Source organism: Corapipo altera, unplaced genomic scaffold (genome assembly GCF_003945725.1).
Source record: "Corapipo altera isolate COAL_440 unplaced genomic scaffold, ASM394572v1 70, whole genome shotgun sequence".
Lineage (NCBI taxonomy): Eukaryota > Metazoa > Chordata > Aves > Passeriformes > Pipridae > Corapipo > Corapipo altera.
Window position 1 is genome coordinate 1,542,762 of NW_020884911.1, and position 21,632 is coordinate 1,564,393.

General features: G+C 45.9%; 1 protein-coding gene across 15 annotated transcripts in view; it reads right to left on the reverse strand.

The window, feature by feature from the left end:
- The window catches only part of CCDC88A (coiled-coil domain containing 88A), a 62,157-nt gene continuing 40,525 nt past the window's right edge, over positions 1-21,632 (reverse strand). For 2 of the 15 annotated variants that reach the window (XM_027653740.1, XM_027653739.1), the window contains exons 19-33: positions 21,062-21,223; positions 18,391-18,668; positions 17,503-17,646; positions 16,749-16,935; positions 16,281-16,426; positions 15,640-15,732; positions 15,241-15,455; positions 10,658-10,741; positions 9,466-9,669; positions 9,096-9,167; positions 8,449-8,535; positions 8,248-8,304; positions 8,024-8,104; positions 6,444-6,709; positions 1-5,498 (exon numbers count right to left, since the gene is read on the reverse strand). In XM_027653740.1, the coding sequence (XP_027509541.1) occupies positions 4,488-5,498; positions 6,444-6,709; positions 8,024-8,104; positions 8,248-8,304; positions 8,449-8,535; positions 9,096-9,167; positions 9,466-9,669; positions 10,658-10,741; positions 15,241-15,455; positions 15,640-15,732; positions 16,281-16,426; positions 16,749-16,935; positions 17,503-17,646; positions 18,391-18,668; positions 21,062-21,223 (3,087 nt within the window). In that variant the 3' untranslated portion in view covers positions 1-4,487. Of the gene's footprint in view, positions 5,499-6,443; positions 6,710-8,023; positions 8,105-8,247; positions 8,305-8,448; positions 8,536-9,095; positions 9,168-9,465; positions 9,670-10,178; positions 10,198-10,657; positions 10,742-15,240; positions 15,456-15,639; positions 15,733-16,280; positions 16,427-16,748; positions 16,936-17,502; positions 17,647-18,390; positions 18,669-21,061; positions 21,224-21,632 lie in introns of those variants that run through there. The other 13 variants (XM_027653747.1, XM_027653745.1, XM_027653743.1 and 10 more) reach the window with 12 other exon arrangements.

A 21,632-nucleotide genomic window follows, 5' to 3' on the forward strand; every position in this document is an offset into this window, starting at 1 on the left:
TACCAAGAACGTCTGTTGACTTTAATAGAAATCAAGAACGAACAAAAACGGATCTAGTAAAAGAGAACCTTCAAGGGAACTGATTGTAAAATGCATATGATATTATTTACATTTCTTTTTTTGCCATCAAGAAACCTCCTAAGCCACAATCAGCTCATGTCAAGAGACAAACAATAAAAAAAAAAAAATAAAATAAAAATTAGTCAATACACAAACATCGTAAGACAGTCGTAACCTGGAAATGGCATTTGTGGAAAACAGCCTTATATTAAAATAAACGTTATAGAAAACTCAGACCTGACAATTTCCTGTCAGAAACATCTGAACATACAGAGTAACTCGGGAAGGTGAAAAACACAAAAGACAAACAGTTTCTCTATAACACCATTATCCCATGACTCCCACTTCTGTTAGTTCCCCAACTTTCCCATGGATGTAAACAAATTTTTTTTTTCTCTTGCAGTATGCAACAAAAAGTCAGCATAAACTTTTTTTTTTTCTTTTTTAAGAGCAATTTCATGCAGATTATGCAAACCAAATAAGGCAGTGAAGTGCCAGTAGCTGTGAGGTTTTTGTATCTGTATATACAGTCCATTTCAACAAAATACTACAGCATTTCCTTTAGATTTACAGACGTAAAGAAAAACTGCCAGTTATGGGGGTTTTTGGCTAATTATTAGCAGAAGCTTAAGCAAATCAGTGGCTAATTTCAAAAACAGAAGATGAAAGAAGTTTGTTTTGTTTGTTTGTTTGTTTGTTTTTCCCTGGAGTAATTCTTGAGACCTTAAAATCCTCGGTCCTTAGGGAGATGAGAACTGTCCTTTATTCAGTAGATCTTAACAGTGCAATGTGCAATAATTCCTAAGCCCATCTACACATTTTCGGCAGTAGACTCCAGTAGAGCTCCTTGATTCAAGGAAGGAAGGAAGGAAGGTAGGTTTTTATGTCTTGCCTGCTCTAGTCACGAAGGATGTACAAAATTCCCTCAATTTTTTTTTTTTTAGTTTTTATTAATGACTCCTACAGTCGCTGTCTTGTTACTTCAGATATAAAGGCTTCACACTGAGATACTGAAGGACACTTTTCTCTCTGTGTGCAGTCGAAAGGCAGAAAGAGAAAAGAACGTGAGAAAAAGCTGCAGGAGCAGAGGCACAACACAGAGGTGAGCACAAACAGAACTAACAGCACTAGAGCATGCAGGACAGGGGCTCAGAGCAGCACAGGGGCTCAGGGAGCTCAGAGCAGCACACAAAGGCACGGCCTGGGGGCCACTCCACACCTGGGGGATTTACCTGCTCCCTTTCTAACAACTGACTTCGCTGCTGGTTCTTAATGGGGTTTTTCTTTGGACCTTCTTAGTGAGATGTGGTAAAAAAAAAAAAAAAAATCGAAAGAAATGGCGTTTTTTACAGGCAAAAAGGCTGAACGGGACGAGGTTCCCTCCTGAGGGCCACTAGTCCTGGCCTAACTAGTCAGTCCTGGCCTAACCGGTGAGCGCGAGAGAAGCCAGTTAAGCAAAGCAGTATTTACATCTGGTTAATGCAATGTGCTCTGGGTCTGAGATGTAATGCTGTTAGTTTGTTGTAAATGAAATTCATCTCATTTACAGTCTGGGCAGGAAACTCACCACTTGGCCCACAGCTCATGTAGTGGGGAATAGAATTAGGAGCTTTGTTGCTCCCTAGACCTGCTTTTTGAATTTCTGCTTTCTGGGATAGCTTCCACATCTGCAGAGAAAAGCATTTCAGGTTATTCATTGTGTTCATCAGGACACGAAAAAAACCCCTCATGCATTAAATACATTCTACTCATTAGGGGAGCAAAAGGATATATAAACACTTCTTGGTTGTTTTTAAGAGGAAAGGACAGAGGAGAGGGACAGAAGAAACTCACTGCAAGTGCCTACTCAGCTGCACTCACTGCCATTCACCTCAGCATTTGGAACAGGCATTACTTGCAAAGCACAGTCAGATATGGGTCATTCTCAGCCACGCCAACCCTACATCTCTGCATGTCTGGGAAGCAAAAACAATGATGAGATGCAAGCCCAGCTGACTGACCCTAGCAGAGAACTCCCCTCGCTGTATTGTGACCTGCCGGGCGGTGACAGACACATTCCCGTCCCACTCTGCAAACCGGGAAATGCTCTTGGCATGCGACAGCTTCAACATGCAAAATGCAGGCCCTGAGTTCCCCAGGCACTCACAGCACAGCATCAGGCAAAGCTGCACTGGGAGCAAACTGCTGAGCCTGCACAACACAACCTCCCTGGCCAGCAGCCACGTGTTTAATCAGAGCCATAGACTCCTCGCTCCTGGAGCAGATCTCCAGGCAGCAGGGACCACGGAAAGGGCCAGGGATCCACGTGTGTCACAGCCAGCCATGTGCACAGCTCAGGAGCAGCAGGGATTGGGAATGGGAGGAATTCCACAGATCCTTCCACTGTTTAAGCATAAACCAAGGGAGACATCCACAAACTTCCTGCTTAAGTGTAAAGACCAAAAAGCAGAGAAAAAAAATGAACCTTCTGTTCATGAAAACATTGGCTTTCTTTCATATCCAATACACAAATGTTGTAAGTCATTATTCTGAGCACTGAACACTCTATCACAGAACACTTCCACTGCTGCTAATCAACACATTTATAAAGCAATGGAAAGCAGTGGCTTGAGCTGGACAAAGGCTGGTGTCCAACTCCTGGAGATCCAAGACACTGGTGCTCCAGGACACTCCTACAGACCTTGTTCTGCCCAGAACAAGCAGAGGCTCTGCAAGGCCCAGGTAAGAAAACAACAGCTCCTGGCAGCACAGTGTGAGTTTATCAAAGTGCTCTCAGAGCTGAGATTGCAATTCCTTAAATAACTTATCAAAAGTGTGGGGCACACGTTGGGATGCCAGCACTCCTCATCTCCAGCACAATTCCAACACATCTACAGATTAATGGGAGTGAAGGCAAACCACACGAGGCAAGACCAGGACACTGATCCCACAGAACACCTTTGGAACAGGCAATATCCTGCCCTCACTCCTTTTCCCCACTGGAAGTGCAGGGCTCCCTCTCCTGTACAAAGCAGAGCCCTCACACCCTCCCACATGGAATATCTGCTGCTCTTCCCCGGGAACTGTGGATTCCCTGCCCCTCCCAGTCAAGCACTAAGGAATTAAAGCTCAGCCCACAGAGCAGTTCTGTGAGTGCCACAAAGCTGCTGCAGGATCAAGGCAGTGTAAAAACCCAAATGTGATGCTGGTTACTCTCAATATTTAACTTCCATTCAGGTTTTTTTGTAAGGGGTGTAATTTTGGATCCCACAGCCGGCCTGACCACGTCCTCTTGCAGAGAAGGGCTCGTGTCTAAAGCCTCACGTAGTCACTGCTTAAGTCTGGTACAATTTTAAACTGTTTATATTTGCCACTGAGGAGTTTCAAGCACTTGCAGAGGCAGTGGCACATTAATAACTTCAACATTTCTCTCCAGCTGCTCATCTGGGATTTAAGGAGTTATTCCCTGAAGCATTCCTATCCTCCCCTAACCTTGCAAGCAACTTGGTTATTCTTTCTTCTATTAACTGTGTTAATTTAACATTTTTTCTGTTATTTTGTTACACCATCTTGTTTTCTGCTATGTCAGTGTCCCTTCTGTTGAGAATTAAAAATGGATTTCCACCATGCTCAAGACAGGATTTTATTCCTACACATCACAAGGAGTCTGTTATTTGACTCCTGATAAAACCAAACCCTTTCCCACAGCTGTACCCCAGACGTGGAAAGGCAGAGCAGACCCAAGGGAAAAGGTGGAAAAGGCCATTTTTTCAAGACAAGTGCTGGGTATCATGTGACTATTTATCACCTCTTCATAAGAATTATCATTTCTGTCCAGGATTATGAATGCTCTGTGTGTTTGTTGCTCAGTAATTGGTATTTATTGTGCAAACTGGAGGCACGGAATGATCGGGCTGTGATTTGTTCCTCGTGCATTTATGCCAGGACGTGGCATAAATGAGAAGGGCAAGGAGACACTGAGATATCTCTAAATGCTTCTTTTCACTTCTCAAAGAGGGAAAAAAAGCATTTTTACTCCAGGCAGATGATCCACGTGTTCCCCACACCCCTGAGAGCTGGAGCACAACTGGCAGCACCGTCCTTTCCCAGGAATGCCGTTCCCGGGACGCAGCATGCGTGTGGTTTGACATGCAGCAGTGACCAAGAGGAGAACACCCAATGTTTGTGATGCGTGACACACAACAACACGGCATTATGGAGGCATGCAGGATGTACACAGTGCAATTAAGGTCTCATGCAGGCTTTGGTGGGGTTACAGTTCCACATTCCAACATGCCACAGTCCACGGCCGCGGGACACAACCGCCCAGGGACCGACCAGAGAGGGGCTGTTCGTTGGAGGGGAGGTTTTCTCTGTGATCCAGCGGGCACGGAGAACAGCCCTACGGCATGTTAGACTCCAGCACGTGTAACGACACAACCTCCTCCTCATACACAGCCATACTCATACCACAGGGTCTGGTTATCCTCCGACACCAGCAGCGGGCACTCGGCCTCGCCGGTGCTGGCACCGGGGGCAGGGACGGGCTCCCTGGGCTGGGCTGCCCGTGGCTCGCCCTGGGCAGGGCTCTGAGCAGCACGAGGCTGTTCCTGGATCCAGGGCACTGACCTAAACGCCGACGGGTTTGCCTGCTCAGCTGCTCGGGAGGTGGGTCTCTGGGGCACTCCACTGATATTACTGACTAACTCCGTGTTCAGGGATAAGAATGGCTGGGGCACAGTAAAGGATCCTGCGCTGCCAGGCCCAGATCCACTGACTTTATCCCAGAACACGCTCGCGCTCGGCAAAGTCCTCTCCCCGCAATTTGGCCTTTCCGGCCTGGAAGGCCCGGGCACCTCGGAGTTACATCCCAAATTACGCGGCGTGGCCTCGCCCTGCGGGACACCCCCTGCTCTGTAGGGCACCCAGTGGGCACAGGGGGAGGAGAACCCGTGTGCTGAGTACTCACTGGAGCTGGGCGGAGCGCTCCTGTCGGCCGCGGGCGCCGCCGGATCCACCGACACGGGCGGCCGACTGTCCTTGGACAAAAAGTCATGGATGCTCGTCCTGCGGGTGGTCCCTTCCGCCGTGGAGATGACGCTGCTGGCACGAGGTAAGGTGGCGTAGGGATTGCAGTCCCGGGACTGGCGCTGGGACACAGTCGCTTGGAGCTTGTCCTTCACCGCCCGGGCCTTGCCCTGGGCTCCGGGCGGGAATTTGATGGGGGAGCTGCTGAAGTAGAGATCGTCAGTCTTGCGGACGCTGGGCCTCACCAGCTGCTCCGGCTTCAGGGATCGGCCGTCCGAGAAATCCACGGTGTTTTTGACACTCAAGGATCTCACGATCCCACAGCCGGCGCCCGGCTGCTTCCGGAGCCTCTCCCTCCCTGCCAGCTCCGCAGACTCAGACAGGCTCCTCATCACTTCATCTAGAAGGTTCTCCTCACTTGCAGATTTCATCTGTCCAAACCAGGAGACACACATTTATCATTTTATAAAATTTTGTAATTGTTAATCTTTTCCTAAGCGATCTTTGGGGACATTACTGAAGAATGACCCTACAAAAATTATTATGTTTTTTTTGATTTGTCAGCTCTAAAAGCAATATTAAACATATATAATACATACACACTTAAAACCTAAAAATCCATGTCAGGGAGACCACAGGTGAGAGATCATTGCAAGTATCCAACAAAACAACATAGAATCTCCTCTAGACCCAGGTCTCTGTCCCAGACAACCCCAATCAGACCAGCTGGGAATGTGTATTTTTCCATTTCACTTGTGTCATTTAAATAAGACAGAGCCTGACCCTTCCTCCTGAGACATCCTGGTCACAGTGACTGCCTGGCTTTATCCTACAGCCCTTCTGGGTTTTGGGCAGATCTACTCAAGAACTAGGGAGGAAGAAAACGGAATACCAGCACAGAAAAGGTGATTTGGGGTGTCTAACAAACTGCCACTGCTTTACAGAAACATTCCCTTGCTCTGATTCCTCTCAGATTTCAGTAAGCTCCAAGGTCGCTTTTTGTTTCCCATTAATGTTACAAAGACAGAACTGAAGCAGACAAGAGTCTCCTCAGGGGATGAAGCTGAACATCTCCCTTGCTGTTGATGCAAGACAGACCTGACAACAGCTCCTGCTGAACAGAAGGACTGAAGGAGTCCTGGCCTTCCCCCTGCACTGCGAGTGTCCCGGGCACCAGGGGCAGGACTTCCTCACCAACCCAGGGGCTTCTGGAGTTCCAAACAATGTGATGTGTGGTGCAGCAGGTGCAGTGTATGAGGATACACAGGAGAGACCAACAGCTCCACAAAGCTCTACAGCAATTCTCCTCCCTGCACCTGGCACTATCTGAGCCCGTCCGAGCGAGACAAGGTAGCCAGAACACCCTCCAGACTGACCTCACTGGAGTTACTCTTGTTGCTCTCCTCCAGGAACTGCTGCAGGGTGACCACTTCGCTGCCGGGAGAGCCCGTTTTGGGGGGTTTTCCGCGGCTCTCCAGCGCCTCGGGAGTTCTCAGCTGGGGCACGGGGCTGGAGCGGGTGGGACCCTTCAGGTACTGGGTGGGGCTGCTGCTGCTGCTGGACCAGGCCTCGTGCTCGTGCAGGAGGCTGAACTCCCCACTGCTGTGGCTCTGGGGCCGGCTCTGGCTGTTCACTGCGCCTGCTGGGGGCAAGGGGAGCAGGGATTCCCATCAGAAACACATGGCACAGCTATAAACCTGTACAACCTGACTCAAATTGAACACTAATTCTCTTTAAATGACTAAAAATAATCCAGCTGTCCTTTTTCACTCCCCTGACTTACCTTGTGCAGCACTTTAAACGTGATTTTTTTTTTTTTGGAATAAAAACTACTTTTCATTATAATCTGGGCCTCCACCTACGTAACATTACATTCCAAGAGGCTAAGGATACACCCCTGCTCTTGTTCAGCATCACTGGGAGGCAACAGGATGTTAAATGAAATACAAAAGGTTTAATGGAAAGGAAATATTTCCTCCAACAAGGAATGCTGCTTCTCCAACACTTTCTGCTGTTACTCCTAGTTGGTTACAACTGGGACCTGAAGGAAGCACATGGTGTTAAATGCAAAATAAATGCCACAAGCCCAATTATTTTTATTTGTCAGAAACTGTAAATTGCTAAAAAAAATACTCAGGGATAATCAAGTATTTCTGACTTCATGTTACTCTTAAGAAACGAAATTAAGTTTGAACAAAGATGAATTGCTTACACCAGGGATTTCTAAACTGAGGCAAGGAGGACCTCAAGGAATCTTTTACAGAAGGGAGTAATCAAAGAGATGTCACATAAACTATTAGAAATACTCAGCTGGCATTCATTCCCAAATTTCCAAACAAACAGACACCATTCCATAAATGAAGCCATGAATATTAAATGAAGTCTTGAGCTGGCAGTGCTCTAGTCTGTACAACACCTAGAACGGCCTCTAGATACAAAAATGTATCACCATAGATGTAATTTAGAGAATCCTGGTAAATCCAGGGATGTTGTCAACCCGTTAAATCCAAACCAGAAAGGTTTCCAGGATGTACCACAGAGGTCACCTTGGCCAGTTGTACAGCACACAGCCCACAGCAGCAGTGCAAGAGGATGCTTGGAGAAAAAAAAAAAAAAAGGAGCAACTTCTCTTCTTAAAAATCATTTTTAAAGTAATTTGGGGGGAATTCTGATTTTGTACCATTGCTACCTGGGTAAGGTTTGATTTAAAATAGCTGGTGACTTAGAAAGCAACCCCACCCTTTTAATATTTATTAAAATCATCAGTTCTAGTAACACCTTTTTTCCCAATCTGGGGAATGAAGGCTCTGAAATACTTGAGGAAGCACCTGCTGCGGTTTGCAGGGGGAATTTTTTGACTGTGGGTTTTGTTTGTTTTTTTTAATCTACACAGATGATCTCACAGAGAAAAGAATGGAAGTAATGAAGCACGGATGTGAATTCCCCTCCAGCATACCTTTGACTTCATGGAGTGAAGCATTGTTATTGCTATTGCTAGTGGATGTCCTGCCACTATCAAGGCTGGCTGGTCTGGAAGCTGAATGGAAAATTAGGAGACACGGTGGTGAACAAGATTGCAGCAGAGGCCACGGTCCCTTCACATTCTGCTCCCAGAATGCTCAGGCAGGGCATGCACTGACACAGGCCCAGCATGCCCACGGGCAACACAGGGGTTCTTACACATCAGAAAGCGGAGCAATTTCCAGGCGGTCCAAGAGGACACTTTGGAAAAGGGCACTGGAGGAATAGCACAGTAGAGGGGAGAGGAAACAGAGAGAGAGAAAGAGAGTGTCTGTTTAGAACTGAGAGTGACTGTCAGGGGGAGGCGGGTACGGGTGGAAGGAGGGACATGCAGGGGCTGCTCGTGGTCAGGGCACTTACAACAGATCTGACAGGGAACCTGGCACAGGGCTGGAAGGCCACGAGCAGCAGGAGCAAGAGCATCTGCACAGACAAAGTCCTGCACTCCTGAGCCAATACAAGGGAAATGCTCTGTTAGTAGCCTCAAAAATGCCTGCTGCTCATGTTAGTTGTAAATGTTTATACAGGAGTTAAAACTTCACTTCTAAGTAACCTACTGCAGCTTTCACTTCAAAGCTTTGCTTGAAGGAACACGGAATGCTTCTATTAACTACAGCACATGGCAAATTTAGGCTTCACTGAACCACAAACTTTGAAAACTCGGGCCAGATCGGGATTTGGGGTTTTTAGGATTGAAATGATAACTTCTTTTATTTACTATTAACTCTAAGTGGAAGTTACAACACTTTCCCACTGAAGGGGAAAATGCTGCGATCCTGTTCAGATGCACTTTACAGGTACTTTCTACCAGAGACACAGAACATCTGTCTGATGTAGGAGATAAGGAAGAAAAGGAGAGTCTGAAGAAATGATACAGTACATCGGAGAGATATGGAAATCAGAGAGAACATGCTCATTGCAACCAAGTCATTCACTGTTTTTTTGCAAACTGTGTTAACATTCACATCATATATCCTTAATTCATACAGTTAAAGTTCACATCTTACCATGAACTCTTGATCCTGTACTAGAATCATCACTAATACCTTGGGGACTTACATCTTCATAGGATGTAGTATCTACACACGGAGACATAAAAGAAGATGTAAAATAAAATAAAAGGAAGAGATCATTGAAATACTTGCCATTGGTACAACATATTAAAATACTTTTCAAAGCAATCCATTTTTTTCCTTAGGAAATATTCTGCAGGAAAAACCCTGGAACATTTTATAACTGCAGTTATTAAACCTATGCATTATCTTTTAGTGCTGCAGCTGAGTTATTAAGATTGCTTTTTGTCGAGAAACTTAAAGCATAAGAAAAAAAATCAATATTACACAGTTACATCGCGGTGCAAAAAGCTTCTACCTATACCTTTATTATTTAGCAACTGCTTGGATCTGAAGCCTGTGGAGGAGTTGACAGTGGCAAAGTTGATGGCTGTGGTGGAGAAGGCCATAGCTCCCAATTCCTTCCTCCTTTTACCCGTGGACATATCATCGGGACCCTCCAGATGCTCAGAACTACCTGTCCATTGTCCTCCTGCCAGGACCATGGACTGCACCAGGTCATTCATGGCTGGGATGCAAATGAAAGCAGATGATCAGCGTGGGCCCCGTCCCCGCTCGCTCGCACTGCGCATCGCAAAGCTCGACAGGTCCGTAAGCGCGAGAGCGGCTCGGGGCTGGCACGGACAGACAACGTCATGCAATCAGCTCGGGGACAGGGAGGGGCGTCTACGGGGTCCTCGCCATGCCAGGATGTGCCAGGATGTGCCAGGTGTGCGTGAGAGCCTGGGCACGCCGCGCGTGCCACGAGAAGGTGGGATGGACGGGGAGAGAAAAGGTGCTCGGCCGGGAGCGCCAGCGGTGCCACGGGGTCCTGGTGCGGTGCAGGTTTTACTGCGGGCACACGGGGTCACAGAGCAAAATACAACAGCGGATGAGATTCACCTGCACTGCCCCCAGCTCAGCAAAACTGTCCACCCCTCATCAGAAAACAAAAGGAGACAGAGGAAATCAATACAACGCTCTGGCAAACGACAACTGAGGAGTACTTGCAGAGTGACAGACCACCAGAGAGCCTTGCACAATTGCCTACAACTTCCTTTAAACAAAACAACAACAACAACAAAAAAAAATCACAGGGATTTCTTAGCAGAACGTGTCGTTTAGAACCGTTTCTGTGAACGCAGTGCACTGTAAATTTATATACACATGGGGCCATGTGTATATAGACAACTATGTATACAAATATATGCAGTCACAATGCACTGAATAGATTATATGGATGTGCGTGGGGACGTGTGGGTGAGTGTGTGTGTGTGTGTGCACATATATAAAGTATTCAGTGCCAAGGTTGTTTTTTTTTTAAAAAAAATAAAAAAAAAAAAGGGGGGGGGGGGAAAAGTAAAAAGAAAAAGCTCCAGCTCCTTGTACCGTAGCAGGACTTGCACATTGCCAAAGAGGAGGAAAAATACAGCGCAGTCCAGGGAGAGGTTAGTGAAAAATTAGTAAGGAAGCCAGTGTAGCCATTGAGAAGAAGCTGAACTGTCATAAAGTCTTACACATGGAGCGACGGTAGAAGGCCTTCATTTTGTCTTTTTCCTTCGGTCTGTTCCTCAAAAAGGGCAGTCTTTTCAGTGCACCCACTTTTATGTCATAGCATGAGGAAAAAACGGAAACAGGGAAATGAAAGAAAAAAAGGGGAGAAGAACAGATGGAAGTTAAATGTTGAAACTAAGGACAGAAATGAATGTCTCGAGCTTAAGCTACGTAGGCTATGCTAAAAGCTATCACTGTCATGCTGCTGGGTGGGCTTGAGGGATGGGAACTACCCTGCAATGGGAAAACTGCACTAGGAGAACCTTCACATACTTGGGAATGCACTAAGAATTATGGTGGGCAGTGGAATACTCCCCAGCACTATGGTGGGCAGTGGAATACTCCCCACTACTCCTCTCCTTCAAGAGTTTGAAGCTCTTGAAAGTTTTTATTAAAAATAAAAAAAAAAAAAAAAAAGAAATGTAACTTCTTTGCAGGTGGTTACTGAAATGGTCCATTACATAATTCTTACTGTGGAAAATAACACTTCCTGAACATAAAGAAAAAGGCAACTCTAAGTACAGTTTCTACTTTAAAATACGTTCACATCGTTATTTTGTGAGGTTAATTAATTTTGGTCATGGTTTGCCCTACCAACCTACCAGGACATAATTTATTATCAAGTCTTCAGTTCTTTCATTTTGTGCTCACTAAGAATTTTGGTCACCTACTTGCAGAAAACCCACAAGGGCCTCCTGTTCAGTGCACTCTGTGTGCAGTGATTTTAGTGTTTCACCAAAATAATCTGCTTCAAAGGTGCAGATTTCAGCTAAGATTTCTCAGCTGAAAAAAACCCCAAAGGAAACAAAACCACAGCAAATCCAAACGTGAGCGTTGCTGCCAGGTTTTGGGAGGGCCCAGAGCAAACTGAGGTACGTTCTATGAGGAGAATTACAGAGTTAAAATTACAAACAGCATTAAAGGATGGAGCAGTGCATATATACATATGCATTTACAAGTGCACATGGGGGACCCTGAAAGGCAAATAAAGACACCTCCCTCTCCACTGTCTCACCCTGTGTCTGCACCCAGAGGAAGAGGCTCCCAATGCAATGGGACCAAAGAGGTCATTATGTTCTATTTCTATTTTTTTGGCACCAAGATGACACATGACTCTTCTGTAACTTCTATAATCCTTTAACAGACAAGATAACTCACCCCTCTATAATCCTTTGTAGACAAGATAACTGAGCCCTCTTAATTAAAAACTCCCTAATCTTATTAAAAAAGTAACCAGAGCATGTTCAAGAATCATTGGAGTCATTTGTCCTGTCCATTAACAGAGATCACCTCCAAAAGGGCTGATTTAACTGTACCCACCAGGAAACTCCCCTGCAACTACTGATGTCCTGGAAATCCTGCATCAGAACCTGGCCCTTGGGAAAATGCAAAACCTGCTTGAAGGGGGAATAATGTAAGTAATGTCTGCATAAAATCCAACTCAAGAAATGTCTTGGAATGATAATGATGATTAATACTGAAATGGCAGAGCTGCAGCAGAAATTAAGTGTTCTTTCTCTTTTCAATATTCTGAGAATATGTTCCTGCTTTCTGAGCTGAGAAGGAATGATGAGTACGGCAGAATTCCTCCCCTGATCAGGAAATCTCCTGTTTTGTGACTCTCCTCCTGTTTGCAAAAACCCTCTGAGGAATTCTGTATTAAAATCTTCAAAGGGTTTTGTTCATGCACACAAGAAAATATGAGGCAGACATCTTCTAAATGTCCTGGTGATAGGAAATGGAGCCCAATAGACTTTTTTTACTTCCACTATGATATGATGTGTCTGCTCCTGGTGCTACTACTAGAGATCCAGCTTACTAATAGCCCTGATTGCTTGGGACTTCGTTAATCACCTGGAAAGGCAGTGGAAGGCAGCAAAGGGAATCTGGTTTTGTCCACAGAAAACAAAAATCCCCCCTGTCTGCCCTGGGCTCTCTGTGGGAAAGCTCCGAGTGGTCCCATCCTGCCCTGAGCAGGTGTCAGGTCCGTGGCACTCACCTGATCATCAGCAGTGACCAGGAAGGATTTGGGGTCAGGATCTGGGAAGGAGGAGGCTGTACTTCCAGCAGGGAATGAAAAGCCAAGGGGAAAGCCTGCAGTCAGGAGCACACACACGCTCACAGCCTGCAGGGACAGCAACAGCCATGCAGGACTCCCTCCTTCCCAGCTCACACACTCTGGGATCACACAGGGGCTTGGGGAATGCTGGGACACCTCAGGTGCTGCTTTCTCTGCACAACAGGGGAATTTTGGGCCAGGATCCCCTGTGAGATAACAGGGCTTTGGAACACATGAGCGTGGCAAAGTGGCCTGTCTCCATCACCACCTTCCAAAGCTGGCACACACCAAATCTCTTCATCAGCAGTGGCAGCAGCAGGGTAATCAGGTGTGGGATCAGCATCTCCAACAGGGAATGTGTGGGATAGGAACCCTAGAGCCCTTGGGATCTCTGTGTCAGATACTCTGCCCTCTAGCTGACAAGAACACCACTGGTGTGTGCCAAGGGAGGTGAGCTGCCTTCTCCTGCCTCCTGAGGGACATGCAGGACATTTCACCTCAGCAATTCCCACTGGAACCATGTCCCTTCCCAGGTTGGGACAGAACCTGGCTCTTCCCAGAGCGTGGAGCTCCAGCACCTCAGCGTGGCAGCTCACACGTGTTCCCTCCTGGAGCTCCTGCAGTGGAAGTTGCTGCTGCCAAACCGCTTCTTACAGAAAAGAAAGGCCCCACAGTATCCCGGGATTTAGGATTTACAGTCCCTCTAGGAGCAGAAGAAACAGGCTGCAAAATGTGCCCCATCACCAGCACTTGTCACACTGAGACACTCCTCACTCTGAGACACCAACTGCCTCAGCAAGATTGTCAGAGCTGAGTTGGCACAGGAGGCACCCGAATTCTGTCAAATCCCGGGGTTTCCATGGCGACGTGTGTAACGGCGGAAGGTCTGGATCCAGAATTAGAACAGCCCTTCCAGTTTGTGGATAAACACACTGGGATTAAGGGGGACACGAAGGAGGCCCACGGAGTAGAAAATTAATGAGGTCTGCACAGCTCCAAACCTCTTTTGAGGCTCAGCCACCGGAACTGCGGCCGTGGCTCCCGGGGAGGGGGAACTGCACCCCACAGGGTCCCGAGGGGCACGAGGAGAACACGGGCACACCAAAGCCCTGCCACAGCATGACAGTGGGGACACAGAAGCAGATGGGCTGACCCACAGCGTGCACACTCACAGACACACCCACGGCAGCTCCGCTCGCCCCCCCCCCCGGCCCCACACCACTCATGATGTAAAAGCAACAGTTGCGGGTTTTTTTTTAAAGTTCAAAAGTAGCTGTTTTGAATCTCAGACTGAAGAAAGCTGGGCTTCCCAAAGGGACAATTTAGCAACAGAAGTGCTAAAGTGTACCTCTGAGCATACTATTGTCTTCAGTTATTAAAAAAACACTCACAAATCTGATTGAAAGTCACACTGAAACAGCATTTTTTGGTGGTTTTAACTTTGACTAAGCTTCTGCAAGAAGCACAGAACCAAAAAAACACATTGTAATGGCTTCAATCATTTCTAACACAGCAGATTCACAGCTGGCACAAGCCCAAAAAAATCAACCTGCTGCTTTTTTGAAACTCAAGACATTAAATTTAAAAGGAATAGTGCAAAGACTGGAAGTGACTTTTAATGATGCTCATGTATTCTGATGCTTTTACATGCACAGCCAAAATGCTTTTGGTGCATAATTATTGAATAGACCCATCACATCCTGATAACCTGGCTGCAATATTATCTCTCAAGTTGTGAGAAACTGGGCAGTTTATGATCCACATCAAGAGTGGATCATAAACAATCTAGGTAAAACAATATAGGTAATAAATAATAATAAACAGAATCTGGCCTTTTATACCACGGGCACCCTCCTCATGTGATGGCTGTGAGGCTATTCCAAGGTTAGCAAACTGTATCTGGAATATCCCATCTATCCACACCCCCTGCAACCCTTCCCACTTAGCTCTCATTTTGGGATCACTAACAATCCCCATCCTTTTAAGAGGCTGTGTCTCTACATAAACTCTTCCTGCTGCACCTTCCAGTTTGATCAGAAGTTTTCCCCACTGGTTTTGTGAGGTGCTGGGGAACACCTTCAGGCAGAAGGTGTTTTTAAGGATATTAGCACAGCCACAGCTTGGACAACGCTTCCAGGGCAAGGGGAGAGATTCATGCTGGGACAAGAGGGAGGAACAAAAGAGGTACGAGTGGTGACATCTGCCATTCCATCCAGAACCCTGCTTGCCTGACCCAGGAGCAGTGCCTGCTTCACCTTACCCAAGCACTGCAAATGGAGCTTCAACATTTAGCTCCAGAAATGCTAAAAACTTGCTCCTGCCCCAACACTCCAGGGAGTTTGCAAGAAGTCACCATAAATCTGCCCTCGCATTAACTCAGGCTCTGCTCCTAAAGACTTTACCTTTAAAACCCCCTCCAAGAGACACAGACTTTCCCAACACTTAGCCAGGGTTTATTAGCAGAATGAAGCGTCCTGCAGTACTCACTGCTACTCTTTTTGGTGCCCAGGGTCTGCCCGTCCTCCAGGGAGTTGGAGCCCACCGAGGAGCTGTCCTGGCTGTCCTGGTGGGGCAGCTGCAGGAAGCCCTCGCTGGATTCCGAGCGCGTGGGCGTGAGGGTCACGGACTTGAGCCGCTCCCGGTTCCCGTCCTTCTTGGACTTGATCAGCTTCCTCATCTTCAGGGTGATCCAGTTGCCTCTCCTGTTACCAACGACACAGCACACTTATGACACATTGTTTACGTCCTCATGCTACTCCTAATTCACATGCAAAACACAGACGTGGTTCTGCCCCCCTGAATTTCAGGAGACCTCAATTTTCAGCTGGAGCAGAACAGGTTATGCCCTGAAGTCGTGTTTTGTTCTGATATCGTGTTCACCGGTACCTTCGGGGTGGAGATGGTTCATAGAACTTATACTGATCCATTATCTTCTCCTCCAGTTTCTCCTTCTGCCGCCTCAGTTCATTGAGCTTGTCACTGCAAACAGAAACCAGGGATAATGGATGTGCAAAAATGTATGGAATGTGTGGGCAGCGTGTTCCCTTGGGGATCTGTTATCTCAGAGCTGTCATCTTTGGTGAAGAATTCTAATGTAACACTTGCTTCTTATTGAAAAAGCAAGAGATACAGCAAACAAGCAGACTTAGGTTTAACTTTATAACACTGAGAAAGTTTCCATTCGCCTTTATTACACCACAGAACTTCCCCCCTTTTTAAATAATAAATGTAATTTAGACATTCCCTCAAATTCACTAAAAAGTTCAGATTACAATTCTAAATTTGGCCAGTAGCAGAATGAGGAATAAATAACATTTTTGTTACCCCTTTGCATAGTCAGTAACGATCACAGTTGCACTGATCCTTCAGAACTACAAACGTAAGGGTTTTAGTTTTTATCTGCCTTACGTTTACAATTGAAATTTTTGTTTTGAAACGTTTCAGAAGCAGCACACGAGTTTAATTCCACATATGACAGAAGCTTTTTAAAGAAAAATCAGTGTATCACAGTGATTTTCAAAACTCACATGTACTGCCTTTGCTCCACATGGAAGAGATCCTTGCTTTCCATGTTCTGCTCCAGTAATGTCCTATTTTGCAGCATTAAAGTCTGAATTTGATCCAGCAGATGCCTGTTCTCCTCCTCCAGGTTCCCTTTGAGCTGGCTAAGCAGCTGTAAAATACATGAAATGGCCCTTGTGTACATCTGTGAGTGTATTCAACATAAGGATAACAAGATCATCAAGGAAATGTGAGTCCACAAAGGCATTCTGAGAGTCCAATCCAACAGAAAACTAAACCATGAATCACCTGATAAAAGCCTCTTCGATTCTTTAAATCATTTAAACCAACATGAGCCTGTACAGCAGGCAAATTAATTAGTCTCTGGACCCGCTTCATTATCTCTAAACCAAATGATTAATTCTCCAGCACTTCCCACGGATTTTATGAGTCCACAAATACACTTCCATAAATATTCCAGAATTCTCACATACCTCACACTGATTATTCAGCTTTGTCGACGTGATATCCAGTTGCTGGTACTGTTCTTTGAGCTTGGAAAACTCCGCTTCCAACCGCGTTTGCTCCAGTTTGGAATTGTTCAACAGCGTTTTCAGATTCTTGTGGTCAGTCTGGAGAACCTCATTCTCCCTCAGGAGCTGACTGTAGGTGTGAGTGAGCCTGGGATTGGGAGACACCAGCAAAGAAAGGCAGGTGGGAATGTATTTATTACCCACATGGCATTTCCAAGGCTCCTGCTGCTCCACCAAACACAAATTCCTTACTATCACAGACTGTAGGGAAGTCATCCCGGTCTCATTTTCCTAGGAATGTGTTCTGCCTTGAAGCCAAACCCTCTGTGTTCTCTGTATGTTCAGGAGCTCTACATCACAACTAGTTTTAAGATGGCACTTTTCAAAAGAAAAAAAAATAAATCCTACAAACAGCCAGGATTTCTTGCCCACAGAAAATAGGATGGAAACAGGAATGGCCCAAACTTTGGCAATCACAGAGGTTATTGATTTAGCACAGGAACACTGATCCCTGAGTTCTCTTTGTCCCTCCTGGGCCCTGCCACATCCCTCTGTCCCACATGCACCCTCAGGATGTAATGATTATTTTTGTGGGATCATGGAAGTCCCGAGTTGCAGCATCAGGTGTTTAGAAATGTGAAAGGCCACAACACTTGTTGAGGCTGCACTGGCAGGTGCTCAGAGCTCCACTAACACACGTCAGACTCGGCTTTACCTTTCGTTCTCATCGCGAAGTTTTTTATATTCTGCTGCCACTGTTTCGTGCTTTTCACTTTGCTGCAGCATTTTCTCCTGTTCTGCCTTGAGAACTTTCTCCAGCTCTTCCAGTTGCACCTTCTGTTTCAGCAGCTGATTGTACCTGCACACCAAGACAACATTTAAATGCCTTTTTGTGGACTGAAGAGAATACGGAGTTTTTATGAAATGGTGACCGTTTAAAGCTGCAAATCTGTCCTAGTTAGAACAGCTGGGACCAGTTCATCACTGGATGGGTGTAACCCAAAACTGTGTATTCTAGAGCCTTCCATGCCATTGCCCAGAAACTGTTCTCAACAGACCATTTACACCCTCTGCCCAGAGCACCCCTGACTCCTCAGGCTATAAACTGGGTGTTAAGAGGCCCCTGAGACAGGAGGATGCTCCTGTGCTCACACCCAGTGTGGTGAGGGAGGCACTGGGCATTCCTGCCTGAACTGGATAGATAATCTTGGGGTCTTGGGACTTTTTTAACCACCTGTGGGATCCAGAGGAAGACTGCAGACCACCACTTTTCAACCAGACTGCACCAGCACTTTCACCAACTGGTTTTCCCCTCTCCGTTTACTTTGGCCTCAGGGTGCCCAAAGAACAGCACTCTGTTCATGCCCCAGGGTGCTGGGTTATACATTTGGGTTTTGTGGGTTAAACCCAACTGTTTGTCTGGATAATCGTACTTATTGTATTATTTTATTAAATTGTTATTCTGACTTATAATCTCTCCTTTGCGTTGAGTTCATTTCCCCCGCTGGTTTACCTTTAAACCAGCACAAAATCTTAAGGATTTACGTCAGGCTAGTTCTACTCAAACTTGTTAGTGGCTGCTGCTTAGCAGGGCAGTGCTCACCTGTCCTCCAGGTCCTTGTGCTCCACCTCCAGGTTCTTGTGGGCGGCCTTGAGGCTGCCGTGCTTGGCGATGAGCGACTCGTACTCGGCCGCCTGGCGCTCGTGCAGCTGCTCCAGCTTCTCGTGGTCCTTCAGCAGGGCCTCGTACAGGCCCTTGAGGTCCTCCCTGTCCTTGAGCATGCCCTCGTTCTCGTTCTCCAGGGCCGACTGCTGGATGAGCAGCTGGGCGTTCTGGTTCATCAGGGATGTGCTCTGGGAGTTCAGGGTGGAGTTTTCCACCTGTGGCCACGAACGGTTGTGGTAAATTAATTTTGTGGTCTGGATTATTTTGTCTGTCTCCTAACCCTTAGTGACCTGCTGGTTGTTCCATTACCTGCCAACCTTTCAGGGGAATACTCTTTCCTTACACCCCCCCAGACAACTCCAACTCAAAGTATTCCAGGAATATTTTTATGGCAGTATCGCAGGAAAGCACTGAATAATATGATTAGATTGATTTGATTAATCAATTAAACACTGATTAATTTGATTAAATAATCAATTTCCTATTTACCTTTCAATACCTGTTAAAGTGCTATCAAGACAAGAACAACATTTTCCTCTGGGATCAAAACATCTGGGAGAAATGGCTCCTCAGTGATCCTATTATAAGCCAAATCTGTCACATGACTAAAATAAAAGGAACTTTCACGCTGGCACAGAGATCTATTTTTAAGAACACCTCTATTGTACAGAATCTGTATTGTCACCTTAAAATCTTTATGGTGCCCACGTACCCTTTTACAGTGAGAGTTCAAACAGGAGCATTCATTTAACAGAGAGAAAGGGAAATGAAATAACAGCACCTGGAAGGAACTCCCCACATTCTGTTTTGTACTCTTTCGTGGAGCTAGTTCAGAATTATGTCAGAGCAGTATTAATGTCTATTAACATACTAAAGCCTTCAACATTAGACAAATTTAAAAAACCCCAACCAACCCCCAACTTCACTTTTTGTGCCTCTGGAAAGATTAACCAAATCTAATCCTTGGATATCTTGTCACCTGACCTGTATGAGGCTCATTCCCTTCTCTTTCCTATTCAGGAGATGAAAACCACAAACTCCTGAGGCTTCTAAAACCCTCGGGGTATCTATTAAGGGGAAAAAAATTCCATCTCCCACTGCAGTGCCTGCTGTTACCAGGGAACAAATCCCTTCCTGTTGGAGCTGCAGTGCTCTTTGTTACACAGGAGAAAGCTGAACCTTTCCCTGGAAATGAAGTCATGTCTCACAGCACGGCCCAGGCTGAATCTCGAGTTTTGTCAGCTCCCAATTCCCAGTTAAACCCTAAAACATCCCCTCTCTTGTCTGCTCCTCGTGGGTACCAGCAGGGAGAGAAGAATTAGTTGGCAGGAGCAGTTCTGACAGAGATTTCACTTCAGATGGAGTTGATAGTTCTGATTTTCAGGGACATATTTCACCTTTCAGTTTAACCTGGAGTTGATGGAGAGTTGTCTTGCCAGAGACGAAAAGCCTGTGCCCTTGTGCACGAGGCAAAAAAGGAACTGCACAGATACTCCTGGGTTTTCCTGACAAATGGGGTTACAAAATACTCAAGAGTTCTGAATCCCAGAGGTAAATCCTCCTGTGGTTAAAAGGGGATATTTCCATGCCCCTGCCCACTGCTTTTGAACAGCCAGAGAAGGCCCACAAGTCCTGTTTCCTTGGAGTGCTGTGCACTAATGAGATTTCAACGTGGCAGCACAAAGTGCAACCCTGGGACAACTGGGTTCTGCTTCCCAGAAAGTCAGGATGAGAACTCCAGGCATTCACCAAATGAGTATTTGCCTCGTTTAAAAAGTCCCTGACACTTGGATTTCCACCAACCCTCCATCCTTTCTGACACTGCTTCTGCTGGATTGTGGACTTTTTGCTCCCTCCTTAAGGAATTTGGATTCTTAGAACCCCAAAAAGCATTCGATCCATTAGCAAGAACATTTCATTTTTAGAGACAAAAAAGAGGTATCTACTTAATAACCCTATTCAAGTAGGAAGGACAACATCTGAATCTTGGCCATGAGAGCTGCAAGACTCTGGGTGAACCATTTTAATCATTTCCATGGTCAAATATCACCTTTCTTTTGCCTCTGAATTATCTACATTCAGTCTTTACATATTTAGGTAGGAGTTTCTTTGGGGTTTTTCTTTAGTATTCTATATTTTTTTTATATATATTCTATACTTTACTCTTGATTTTCCTTTTAGGTATGGTTCTGTCTTTTTTTTTTTTTTTTAAGCTACTTATAAAAACAGACAAAATTTATTACAATCTCTCTGGACACACCACTTCCCTGACCTAATTTAGATGTATAACTAAAATAAAAAAAACCCAAGTAATTTTAGAAGGTTTAAGAGAAGGATAAGAGAACCTACCCTACTCATAAGTATATAAAATTGAGAGTTTAAAGAGTATAAAGTCAAGAGTTTAAATTGGACAAACGTGAAGGATTCAAACCAACTTCTAGGACTGGAATTATTCATCAGCAAACAGACTATTATTTGTCCTCTCTGAGTGCAGATTATTTCCACATTACCTTCTTTTCCAGGTAGCAAAATGTGTCTTAGACCGCGTTGATTTGGTTGGAAAAACGGCTGTAATTTTATTTTTGGGAGCCAAACAGGAAACCCTCACCTGGAGCTTGGCATTCTGGGTCTGCAGGGTGGTGTTCTGCTCCTGCAGGGACACGCTCTGTCTCTGCAGGGCCAGGATCTGGGCCTGCAGGTTGTTGTTCTGAGTCTCGAGCTGCTTCAGCTGCGTCTTCAGTGCCTGCTTCTCCGCCTGCAGCGTCGCGTTCTGGGCACGGGGGGAAAACAAACACAGAGGGTGAGCTCACAGCTGCTTCTCCAAGGGATTCACGGGGTGCAACAACACTGGGGATCACCCTCCAGGACCAAGGAACACACAGGGTTATGATGGAAAACCAGGTAATGAGTGTTGGACTTCTGGAGGGACAGCAGAGACACCTCCAGGCCCCAGGAGAATAAGGGTTAGATCAGAGGGATTTAAGAGAGAGCTCTGCATCCAAAAGGGCAAAGTCAGGTTTTCATATTTCCTTTGAAATGCCTGTCAAGTGTTTTAAGGCATCCCTCAGAGCAGAATCCAGCTGCTCCATAAACTATTTAACTCAGATTCCTCTTGGGATGTGAACCAGATGACAAGTGACAGACTTCACCAACACTCATTTGTATGACTGCAACAGCCA